At 34.3% G+C, this 12,746-nt stretch overlaps 1 protein-coding gene across 2 annotated transcripts; it reads right to left on the bottom strand.

Moving 5' to 3' along the window:
- Window positions 1-1,715: 1,715 nt before the first annotated feature.
- LOC130656464 (histone acetyltransferase KAT5-like) lies at window positions 1,716-12,582 on the bottom strand. Of its 2 annotated transcripts, none has more exons than XM_057459324.1 (10): window positions 12,390-12,582; window positions 8,649-8,709; window positions 8,481-8,552; window positions 6,219-6,505; window positions 5,825-6,088; window positions 5,545-5,634; window positions 4,693-4,833; window positions 4,303-4,396; window positions 2,400-2,559; window positions 1,716-2,035 (listed from the first exon to the last, which is right to left on the bottom strand). In XM_057459324.1, exons 1-10 carry the CDS (start codon window positions 12,414-12,416, stop codon window positions 1,819-1,821), a joined length of 1,413 nt encoding a protein of 470 aa, XP_057315307.1. In that variant the 5' UTR covers window positions 12,417-12,582; the 3' UTR covers window positions 1,716-1,818. The 2 variants fall into 2 exon arrangements, with proteins under 2 accessions (XP_057315307.1, XP_057315308.1); XM_057459325.1 differs by lacking the exon at window positions 12,390-12,582 and adding an exon at window positions 9,694-10,493.
- Between the last annotated feature and the right edge of the window lie 164 nt (window positions 12,583-12,746).

A 12,746-nucleotide genomic window follows, 5' to 3' on the forward strand; every position in this document is an offset into this window, starting at 1 on the left:
AAACAGCAACATCTCTGCTTCGAACAGTTAATAGCCATTTGAAAATAGCTTGATCTAATTTTTCATAGCTGCCTGCTCTCAGTCTCAGTCGCTTCGTGTTTATTCCTTTTTTAGCCGCTTCGAATATTTTATCTTTGTTTTTTATCCAGGTAGATAGCGTGTTTTTGGGTATGCCATACTTTGCAACAACTTGTATTTCGATTTTCCTTCTTCTACTTCCTTTAATGCTTGATATTTATCTTTAATGGATCTTATGTTAAGTTTACGTTTACTCGCAATTGTTGCCATGATGAAAATTACTTGTATAAAAATTCTACAACTTAGATTATAAGATAAAGACACAAGTTCTAAACAAATTAAAAAGATTCGATATCTTAAATCACAAACGTTCTGGTATATATTTTATAAAACCTTTCACCTTGTCTTAAATCACAAAATGTTGCATATTTTAATTGGATGTAGCGGTAAAAGATCGCAGGTAAAAGTCGAAGTGAAATCTACATTCGCAAGATGCAAGACCCTTTAATTAACGGCATTAAAAATGCCTCAAAATACCAACCTCATCCCCAGGTGCTTTTAACTTTTTGACATCGAGACCGGCGGCGAAAAAACTTGTTAAGACAGAAATTTTGCAGGCAGGAAATTTGGACGTTTTTCTCCATTCGCCAAATTTCGTGTTTTGGAATATTCTAAATGGAAAAAACACGACCGTACAGATAAATTCCCGACCCGCGAAAGTTCTTTTCAGTATTTTCCATTTCTGTCATAACTCATCTAAGAAGCTACAAAACAAGCTGTTGATTTTTGATTTTAGTGACTTACACGAAAGTCGAACATATAGCACGAAAAAAGTTGACGAATAATATGGAAAAAACAAGATCCTAAATCATCTTAAATACCATATTGGACACCCAAATTTAAGTAAAAATGACATCCAAATACAAGTAACAGAAAAGTAGCTTATATATGACAGAAAAGTAGTTAATTTATATTAAGGCACTTTTCTGTCATTTTTAGTTATATATCTCCAAATATACAAGCACTTACCTTGCTTTTAAATCAAGTCTTCTGTTAAAAGAAATTTCTAAGTTTTTTTTGACTAGCGGGCTAGCTAATTCTTCTAAATTCTGCACAGAAACATATCAGATTTTTGCATATAAACCCAGTTAAAGCATCAACAATGACTCAACTTATGATTAATAAATAAAATAAATAAAACGAATCATAATGAGATGCATTAAAATTTGAGTTCCTTTTCCTATTTTTCTTTAATTGCGAAAGTTTTTCACGCGAAAATGAAAAATAAACATCGATCGTGATGTTTTTTTTGCGAATCAAAAACCATGATCTCTTGCGAAGATTGTCATCAATTTCTTTTTTATTGCCTAACAAGACTACATGTAAACGCCTAATTCACTAATAATTATGTCCCAAAATCTATTTTTATATCTTTTAATTCATAATTATAGTTCACAAATATACTTTTAATTTACAAACACATTTAGCGAAAAAGGAGCCTGCATCAAAGACAATATAAGATCATAAATACCGACTTTAGGCTCAACAATAATTTTTTTGGTTAGCATATACGTGGTTACGTCTCGTGTGACATTAAAATAGATAACATTGTGGTCCTCCTTTTAGCATCCTTGTGACCAAAGCAAAGACTACCACCCTGACACATTTATACAGAGAAAAAAATGAAACACTTCTGATCAGTTTAAATTACGTTATTTTTAAAAATGTATATACAGACATAGATATTTATAGATTCAGTACAAGGACCTTCACGACGCAAATAACTGGTGTGCTTATTTTTCACCATTTGCCTCGTTTAGCCCAGTCTTTAGGTTGCCAATGTAAACACTTCGGATCGATACGTATTTTTCTTTTTTTCATCGATTTAGCGTGCGAGTCTAATATATCTTTGGTTATGCAAATTACATATTGTCCTTTATAGTATTGCAATAAGTTCAAATGCTGCAAAGTCGATATAACATCCTCTTTTCGAATACTCGTCATCTCACAGATTTCACTTAAAAAAAAAGACATCGGGGTTATGTAAAACCTGGTTGTAAGCCCGTGGATAAATCCATGGGGAATCACTCATCTACTGTTAGGATCAGACAGACATAAATAAAAATCTGTTAACACTTCTATATTTAAAATTATTTCTTTACTATGTTTTATAGTTTTCCAAATTTACATTGTAACGCTCGCCGTCTCTCTCTTTGCCTGCCTGTCTATCTATCTGACAAAAACGAATTGGTGTTAGCAGCGACTGGCGACAGTCCATGGATTTTTTTTAATAGTAAGCAGTCCAGAAAAATCTATTTTGGGAAGGTTTTTATATCAAGAATCAAAACGACTATAATAAATAAATGAGAAATATACCATACTTAATAGTCAAACTTGGAGTTGTTCCTTCCTCACATTTCAGTTGCAGCAATATTTCAAGTATAGTTTGTGACCAGTAACTTCTGTAAGATAACAAGCCTAAGTCGGAAAGTGGTTTTTCAGGATGCCCAGTTTTTCCTTCAAATTTTGAAAGCTCGTAACCTATGAATACATGAAAATATCCAGAACATTACATCAAAGAAAAATTATTTTGAGTGGTAGAGCTGTTGATTTCTTTTTCGTGGATATAGATGTAATGTAGATGTAACTTTACACAGGTAAGTTAATTCTCTGTGTGTAGTTAACTTAGCCTATTGTCACATGTGGTGGAGTTTGTTTACGGTCCATAGTTCCGGTGAATCGAATCCTGGTGGCTTCAAGGTCTATACAATGCGACTAGTAATTTTTAAACGCCCCTAGCCCTACCCTACGTGTGCGCCAACTTTTTGGCCGTGTTTGAAAAACGACGGAAAGAATTTCTTTTTTTTATAACTTTGTCCACAATTATAGCACTCCTCGTTCTTTTTTTTGCATTATATAAAAAATAACTCATTGAATTTCCGCGCCCGAAGGCGTAGGAAATTCTTTAAAACCGTCGTTTTTTTCTTTCGGAGCATTTTTTGAGAAAAAATCGACCCTGGGATTTCACGTCGTCACAGATGTAAACTTCGTACCCAAGCTCCTTAACTACTGGGAAGTCTAGTATTGACGTTTCAGGCCAAAATTTGTATTTGATTTCGACAAAATTTGGCACAGTTAACAAAAAAAGTATGCTGAACATAATGGTGACATAATAATTTTGATTTTTGTCACCTAAATGTCATTTTAGGCCAAAATTGGTCCAAAAATTAGAACTACTTTATTTCCAACAAAATTTAGAACAGTTAACAAATAAAGTATGCTGAACATGATGGTGACATCAATATTTTGATTTCTTCTTACCTAAATGTCATTTCAGGCCAAAATTGGTCCAAAAATTAAAACTACTTTATTTTTAACAAAATTTGGCACAGCAAACAAATAAAGTATGCTGAACATGATGGTGACATCAAAATTTTGATTTCTTGTTACCTAAATGTCATTTTAGGCCAAAGTTGATCCAAAAATTAAAACTACTTTATTTTTGACAAATTTTGGCACAATTAACAAAAAAAGTATGGTGAACATGATGGTGACATCAAAATTTTGGTTTTTTTCCACCTTAAATGTTATTTTAGGCCAAAATTGGTCCAAAAATTAAAACTACTTCATTTTCAACAAAAATTGGCAAACTTAACAAAAAAAGTATGCTGAACATAATGGTGACATAAAATTTTGATTTTAGTCACCTAAATGCCATTTTAGGCCAAAATTAGTACAAAAATTAAAATCACTTCATTTTCGGCTAAGTCTGGCACAGTTAACAAATAAAGTATGCTGAAAATGATGATGGTACTAAAGTTTGATTTTTTGCAACCTAAATGTCATTTCAGGCCAAAATTTATCCAAAAATTAAAACTGCTTTATTTTTGACAAAAATTGACACAGTTAATAAAAAAAGTATGCTGAAAATGATGGTCACATCAAAATTTTGATTTTTTGTCAACTAATGCCGTTTAAGACCATAAACGTTTCAATCGCAAGACTTTCAACCATGAATGATAGGCTGTATTTTTTGTTAGCAATTTCTTTTAAAATGTGAGTTTATTATGACACGTTTCGTTTTGTTTGCGTTTGTTGTAAGATATGTCACTGGTGTGCTTTATCTTCAGAGGTTCATGCACCAAACCCCTTCGAATGTTTGGCACAATAACACAACGAATTAGCAGGTTTTCATCAAATATTTTGGTAGCGCGGAAATTCTTAGAGCCCCCAGGGCTTCTTGTTTCTACTTAAAAGAAAAATAAATAGCATCAAATCAATTACTAAATTCGATAAGGAGTTTTCCATATCCCATTCGTTGATACGAAGGTAGTGTGAGAATGCAGGCGACGTTGTAATCTTCGCTTGATTCTTTTTCCTAAATACAAATCAAAGAAAAGAAAAGAAAAGAAAGAAAAAAAAGAAAAAAAAGAAAAAACTATACTACATGATAACATGGAAAAATACCGATGGAGGCATACACCGGCATTCAATCATGTTCGTTACAAATCAAACGTGTTTATAGCAGACAGTATAGGCGATGGAGAGTGGATAACAAAAGGAGGAGTAATCAGGAAAATTAACATAAGATCTCCTTTTACTTATAGCGGTGAAGAAAAACTACTGAAAAACGTCGGTAATACGAAGGGGGATGAATCAAGAGAATTCATTTACCTTTGAAAAATACCCCACTATATGTAATCCTTCGCTATCAAACTCAGTCATAACGTAAAACAAAAATGGATCTGTATCGTAGTACAACGTTTTGTGATCCAAAAACAGTTTCGCCAGTAAACATAAATTTTGTGAATATGCCTAAAAATAAAGAACACGACTAGGCTATATATTTTTTAGGCCAACAAATCTGGGGAATTTATCCGGTTGATAAGCTTTTTCAAATGACATCTAATTTGGCACACTTATAGTATGTCAATAAGGGAATAAAATGCTAGCAATAAATTTTTCCTTGTGTCAACACTTTTCCCGTGACGTCATTGGTTGCTTGAAATTTGCCCTAAACACCACTACACTATCTGCTTAATATTCAATCACTTAAGTTCTAAATATTCTGATAGCTAGATAAATGTTACATATTTTTTTTTTTTTCACAAATTTTAAATAAAAAAAATTTGTGAAACAGTCGTAGGGAAATCGGGTTTATCACGAGTCCAAGCTTTGCAGAATGATTATTCTTGATGAAATAAAGTTGTGTTGTGATTTTAAAGTCCTGACGATAATCCCAACGAAATTTATTAAATTTTTCCCATTATGAGGATTTTATAGAAATTTATGGGGTAGATTTGAGTAATGGCGAATATCCAAGACTCTGGGTTTAGGACCTAAACATTTGACATGCAGGTGTCTAAGAGATAAATATAAAACTAAGGAAGTATTAAGGCCATGTAGCATACTAAAAAAAAGAGTTATTAAAAAACTGATAGGGGGAATCAAACTATTGCTTGATTTTCATGCTGAAAACATGTTACTCTAAATCAATGAATTATTTGCGCAACAAATTTTTCTAACCTTGTGCTTCCTTCCATCTATTTCAAAAAACGAGAGTTTATCTTTGCGATATATTTCGTTTCCAGGTGGGTGAAAAAGGCAGCATTTATCCTGAAAAAAAACAGCAAAGTAACAGATTAACGACTAAAACCATTAAAAATAAAGGAAAAGAGGAAAAGAGAAAAAAAGAAAAAATATAAACTTAGAAATTCGCTTTACTAAAAACAATCTAAGAACAACAACAAAAACAACAACAACAACTGGAAATAGGAATTAAATTCAAACAGAATTCTACACATACCCTGTGTCTTTGCAAACACGCCAAGCTTTTTACGTATTTTAGACAAAACTCGCAAATATAGATACAAGGTACTTTTGTTAGTTCAATCGGGTATGGTGAAAAGTACCAAGGTTTAATTCGGTGCTTGCCAAGTTCTATCCATTCAATATTTTTAACCCTAGTTACAACATCATCATGACCATGTGTGGTCATACTACCACCGCTTCTTAAGTTGTTTGTTTTTTCTTCTGTTGTTGGCGGTTTCGGACTATCTTGTGAATCAATCTGAAAAAAAAAAGTTTATTTTTATCCTTAATTATTATCATTTCATTTTATCATTATTATTAACACAGCCAACAAATATGCATCTAAAAAATTAATTTAAAATTGAAATTAAAGTTTATAGACATTTTACCTCATCTATTGGAGCTCCTTTTCTTTTTCTACTGAAAAGATTGTTGGATGATTTGTTCCTAACCATCGTTCCATTAACAGGCTCCACATCAGGAGAATTAGGTGTTGCAGGGGGTTGTGAAAGACTCTGCTGTTGATTTTTACTGAGATTTTGTTTGGATTGGTTTTTGGACAATGACTGTGATTGACTGGATGTAGCTGACTTTTTCTTCTCCTCAATTTTCGGTGGTTGCAGTTTGTCAAGGTTTAACCGGTCAACAGACACCCACTCATCAAGTCGCTTGTTATCTGAAATCAGTATATTTATCCACACATAAAAAGCAACAGAAGGTTTTTTAGTTTACACATGTGTAATACTGTTAAGCTACTGCTTATTTTATTTGTTTCATTTATTAAAGAGTGAGTGAATGTATAAATACATTCACATTTATTAAAGTATTATTATTATTATTGTTATTATTACTAGCCCGTGGAAATATCCACTGAGGCAGAATGAAAATTTTGATGACGTCAGCAACCCATCCACTAAAAAAATTTGGAATTTTGTTTTCATGATGCCTCTATTGTGTAGAGCTTAAAGCGCTGATGAAGAAAATGTATATGATCATGCGCTTTTGATGAGCGGTTAATGAGATATAAGGGATTAAAAATTTTGCTGACGTCAGCAATGGCCTCGTCAAAACACAAAATGTTTTTTTTAGAAATTTGTGTACCTGTTGCCTTCATCGTATAGATCTTGAAACGCTGATCAAGAAAATATATAGAATTATGTACTTTTGACAAACGGTTGCAGAGATGTTAAGATTTGAAGGTTTTTTCAGTCCTCGAAATTAGCCCACAAACCCGTCGGCAGTAAATTGCCGACAACATAGCCGTTTGCAGCGGTAATTCCTCGGCAATAATTTGCCAACACGAGAGAGTAAAGCGTCGGCAATTTTGAAAATATTAATTTTTGAAGCTTCATTAGTCTTAACAACCTTTTAGATATCAGTCTCTTTCGGAGAGGCGTGCGATCGCACGCGCACACCTTGCACACTCCCAAATCGTTTCAGGTGTGTGATTAATCGCACAAGTTTTTAAAATCAACCTATAAAATCCATTTTGTAGCATGCGATGACCTCGAAATAATTTTTGGAGACTCGTCAAACAAAATTCCCATCATATTTCGTCGGACAAAACGTCCGATAGATTTCCGTCTTGGTCGAAAACGTTTTGTCTTAGAATTATTGAATAGTCCTGGTCCTTTTTGTCCACGAGCAAGCCTATTCATAGCCAAACTGACCATCCTAGTTAATTCACCGACACCTGACTTAGTTAAAAGAACTACGTAGACCTAAATCTCTGTGGCCTGGCCCCTTCGTTGTTGGTAACCAGGTCTTACACAAGAAATCCAGCCATGCGGTCGTTAACTAATGCGGAGGTGTACGCCGACGGAGCACGGATGAATTAAGTCTGCAAATCGGAACTTACAGGCGGATCAGACATTTTATTGTGGATTTAATTGTAGATAATTTCTTCATTTGACAAAGCAATTGGAAACCATAGCTGGTCCGAATTTAATGGATTTTCTTTTTGCCACAAGTGTTATTTAAGCAACTTTAAAAACGAAACCTATGTGCGGTAAAAAACATTTGTTTGCATAAGTGTTGTTAAAATGTAGCTGATGGATAAAGATTTTTTGTAATTTGAAAACATTAAGTTTATAAAAATGACAGTATAGTCATGCATACTATTTCGGACATGTAGAAAAGGAAGTTAAGATTGAGAGAGTCGCTATACGTAGACGCTAGATCATCGTATTTGGGGTTCATGAATCAAAACGTCCCCCACTTTTCTACCACAAAATTAGCGCGCAGCAGAGATTAGCCTCGGCTGTTTTTTGCCGTCGCGAAATGAAACCGCGCCAGCAATTGCCGACACTAATTTCGAGAGCTATTTTTTGATGACGTCATCAACCTGTCCATTCCGAAACGGATTTGGGGATCGAAGTTTGGGAAACCTACCCAAATTGGTTTTAGGTGGTCCCTAGTTACCATGCGGTGAAAAATCATTGACGTCACCACTTTAATTCCAAGTTATTTGGCAAGGATATTAACATTTCAGATAATAATCTGTTTTAGAAATGTTTACAAATTTGGGAATGTTTTGCACGTTAAAAGCATTGGCAATAGCAAGTTCAAACTTGAATTAGAAAAGTTGGGTCCTGAAATTAGTGGCTATAAAGGTTCAATTGGTGAAAAGTAAAGGGCAGAATCCTACTTACAATCAATATAATGCACATAAAACTCCCATACACCATCACTGATTTCTTTCTTGCTAACTACCTCAGCCAATGCTAAAATTTTAAAAGGACTTTGCAGTTGTCAGACAAATTAAAAAAAAAACAACAAACACCAACACACACCAAAAATTAAAATAATAAAAAACTTACGCCATTCATCAGAGTTTGACATACGAACTGGCATTCTACATCCTTCAATGACATTTTGGATCTGAACAAAAAAAACATTATTTTTTTAATGAAAAAAATTGAGAATCATTTTTTTCTGTAGTTATTTTTGTGATTTAAGACCCTGTTTGCAAAATTAAGTTTTGTAAAAAAAGCATTTTTAAGAGCTATTGTCAAATATAAGGTCAACAAATTTAGGCAAAAGTTGACCAATCAAAAAAAAATTCTTAAGGACAATGACGAAAACAGTATTGTTTAAAAACATATTTTAATTGATGCCTAATTTTTTGATACTATACGTTGTGAAAACCCACAAATAAATGAACTGATTCAGCTATCTTTTCTTTTAATAAAAGTTCTAAACTCAAATTTGTGAGAGATTTCAATTGCAAAAATAAAAAATTAATTTTTGTACAAAAAGCTACAAGAGAAACTTGCTATTTTTGAAAAATAATTTGTAGCTTGCAGCCTTTGTTAACACATTGTCATTAGATGAGTGCCAATGTGAATTGAAAACACTGAGCTTAGCAAATCAAACTTTTTTTCTCTCTGTAGACTGAGGTTTGTGGTTTGATTTCAATATATACTATAAAATTAGAGAACTATTTTATTTTTTTACACGCCTACTTCGTCAGGAAATAATTAGTCTAATTAAATTTGCCATCAACAGCTTCTGATCGTAAAAAAGGTGAACGGTTTTAAATACTGGAAGATTAAACTGATTTGTTTAAAAAATATTTTATATATAATTACAAATTAATACGGTGACTAATTTGATTAACAATTATTGAAGATATTATTTCGGCTTGTCTGTTCAGTATTTATATTACTGTGGAAAGTTTATCATTTCTTGAACATGATAGTTTAGTAGGTGACGTTTCGGGAGATCCTTCTCCCATCATCGGGCAAAGTAAAATGATGTTGAGCATGTATTTATATAATTACAGAGGATCGAAATTCATAAAAATTCACCAATCAGAAACGGTCTGATAATTACAGTTAATTACGGTAATTAACATTTTCGGACCTAGATTTAGGTAACTACTTCTTCTGTACGGCTGGTAACCAAATCTCAGGAAATTGATACAAGATGCTGTTTATGCGTTTGTTACATGCTACATTGTTGATGGTTTCCCTAATCTTCCTGGCCGTTGTTCCGGATTCTCTGTCAATGATTTTCTTCTCATCCCAATTAAACTGATGACTTCTGCTCCAGCTGTGGTCCGCAATTTTGTTTTTCTTCACATCTCCGTTTCTCACTGCGCTCTGTTACATATTAATCTAACCATACTCATATCATTCCTTTCTAAACGATCAAGATTTTCCTGCCTATGTCCCACCACCATGCAACATAACACTTCCTACACATGCCTTCTACAACCCAACCTTTTACCTCAATTGACAAGACTCTTGACAAGAAATTTTTCCAAGCAGAGCCTATCCCGCAAGTAACCATTTTTTCAATACCCCCTTTACTAGCCAACTACCTGGTGGCAAATATACATGCTAAGGGTCCAGAGTAAACTGATGTATAACTTCCTTTGACCTGATGTATTTTCAATGGCAAGGTAACAAGACACAAGAGTGCTGATACCTGCAAACGTCTACATATATATAAAGCACACTGTTTACAATGTAAACTTTTCAGCACCCTTGCAACAGACATATTAAAAAAGGGACAGGACAATAAAGGTAAATTTGCATCAAAAGATGAAATAAAAAAGATCAGCACGAACAATTGTGATTTTTGGAATCTGTTTGGTTGATGAACTTTTTCAATTATTATCTGTTCTGATCCAAAGACAGAACCTTATGAATCTACAACAGTTGATGCAGTTGAAAATATTCAGAGAAATGGTAGGGACATGCAAAAGTTTTGCTGCGAACTCGAAATTTTGGTTTCAAATATTCGAAGTCCCTCTTTTCTAGAGATAAACACTGTAATTGCAATGACCCTCTCTAGTGGTGTCGTAGCTTTGTGGTTATATCTCTCTCACTTTGTGCGGGAGACCAGGGTTTGATTCCCCTTAGAAACAATTCAATATAGGCAAGTAAATGTTACAGCAGCCCTGAGTTAACCCCAGCCAGCACTAGGGTGCCGACTCGCTGGGAACACCGCGAAAACCAGAGTGTCTGCCGGACAACTTCCAGTCTTTTAAAAAGAATTTATTATTTCATTATTTCGCCTCAAGAAACCTAAATCAACCCAAAACAACATTTTTCAAACATTTATTGACAGAAACTGTTTTTTGTATATCTTTTATTCAATAGCTGTAATAGCTGTAATAAATCCCACAAATAATAAACTGAGAGTACACCGACAAAATAGCACCTTCCTTCTTCTCAACAAAATTTGACAATAAGCTCACGCGTGTTGCATTTCGGGCGGTTTCAGATGGACCTGGGCTTTTCCGGATGGTTACAGAAAAAACCTTAAAAAACCCCGTAAACAAACGCCTGCTGCCGACATCACATATACAGGGTTTTTGGTAAGTCAGCAACCTTTTCAGCCAGCCAGAAAAAGTGGGGGAGAAAAAACACTGTGTGGGCCCTTTAATGTTGCAGGGATTAGGCCCGCGTAGCTCTCAAATGAGCATAAATACTTTATTTCTCCACATCTCTAAGGGTCCAATCACATATCGATTTTTACCACAAAACACTCCTGGGTAGAGATCAAATTAATAAATGTGAGAATCTAGGGATCGATAGATAGATCTGCATATTTTACATGGCTAGCCTCACAGATATCAAGGGATATACCCTGTCTATTATTTCTAGGAGGAGCCATCGCTTAGATGGAGAGTCCTAGAGTATTTAATGCTCATTTTGAGCTACGCAGACCCAATTAGGGCCTGCGCTCTACTAGACAACTCCTGACAACATCCAACAACCCACACAGGGGTTTACTAGGGCAAAATTTTTAATTAATAATGTATATTTATCTCCTAGTAAACTGAAATATATGTTTATTTTATTCAGTGTGCCATCTCCCCAATTTCCCTCACATGGCTTGGGTTAACCCAGGGCTATGGCAACATTTACTCGCCCATGTTGAATAGCCGTCAAGAGGAATCAAACCTGGTCTCCCGCACAGAGTATGAGAGCTATAAACACTAATCTACGCTGCTACAGAGCGAAACTTTAAGGTGTACAGATGTGAAAATAGGGGTGAATGGTAGAGTGCAATGCCTTGGTTGCGACCCGATTTTCATTATAGCAAATCCTCATATATTAGTGAATAACTCTCTAGTGTTGTCTCAAAGTTTCGAACGTTAGAACATGTTAAGAAACATCATGTTGCGTGATTTCGAGCCTTAATTAAATCGAGTATGTATATTACCAAAAATAGAATCGTACGCAAGATTCTTTGTTATAAAATTCCTTACCATGGCCATAAAACAGCCCAGTAAATATATTATTGCATTCAAAGTCAAAAAGCTTACTGTATAGCTAAAGAAAAAGTTAAATTTGTAGACTTTTATTATGGTAAAAAATCGATTGTTCTCTTGAAATCCCCCCCCCCCCCCCATTGATATGTAAGTGCCCCCTAATTTAAAGCCATGGCCCCTGGAAATAATAGCCAGGGTAAATTTATTTTTTGCCTTATAAGTGGGGGAAGGCATGAAGGAGGGTCACACAGAGAGGGTCCATCAGTTTTGTCTTCCGTTTTTAAAATCAATGTGTGAGTGGCCCCTAACAGAAATATAATAAAATATTAGTAACCTTTTCCTTTATTTCAGTGGCATCCATTGCCACTCGGCTAGTAAGTTATAGCTTTTAGCTATAGTTTTTCTGGCCTAACAACAAAGACTATCATTAAGACGACGAATTGGATTGAGACTTTTACGGATCACCAAGATTGAATGTTGTGGAAAAGAGGGAAAAATCTTGACCACCGATCCAAGTTCTGATTTTGCTCAACGCGCTTTGTTCGCCAGGATATTTTTTATTGGAGCCCTACTTTGAACCTCGTTGTTGATATCAGAAATAAAAAAATACTGTCATTAATTGTTACACATAATTGCTTGTAAAATGAATGTAAATAACGATATGCAGAGAAGTACAATTCGTTTTGCGTCA

Source organism: Hydractinia symbiolongicarpus, chromosome 9 (assembly GCF_029227915.1).
Source record: "Hydractinia symbiolongicarpus strain clone_291-10 chromosome 9, HSymV2.1, whole genome shotgun sequence".
Lineage (NCBI taxonomy): Eukaryota > Metazoa > Cnidaria > Hydrozoa > Anthoathecata > Hydractiniidae > Hydractinia > Hydractinia symbiolongicarpus.

Bases quoted from the DNA above. Each gene is read 5' to 3' on its own strand.
- LOC130656464 (XM_057459324.1), bottom strand. From the start codon at position 12,416: ATGGATGCCACTGAAATAAAGGAAAAG. The intron at 5,635-5,824 runs GTATGTGTAGAA...GTTTTTTTTCAG, and splicing joins CGTGTTTGCAAAGACACAGG to GATAAATGCTGCCTTTTTCA. The intron at 4,834-5,544 runs GTTAGAAAAATT...CTTTATTTTTAG, and splicing joins TAGATGGAAGGAAGCACAAG to GCATATTCACAAAATTTATG.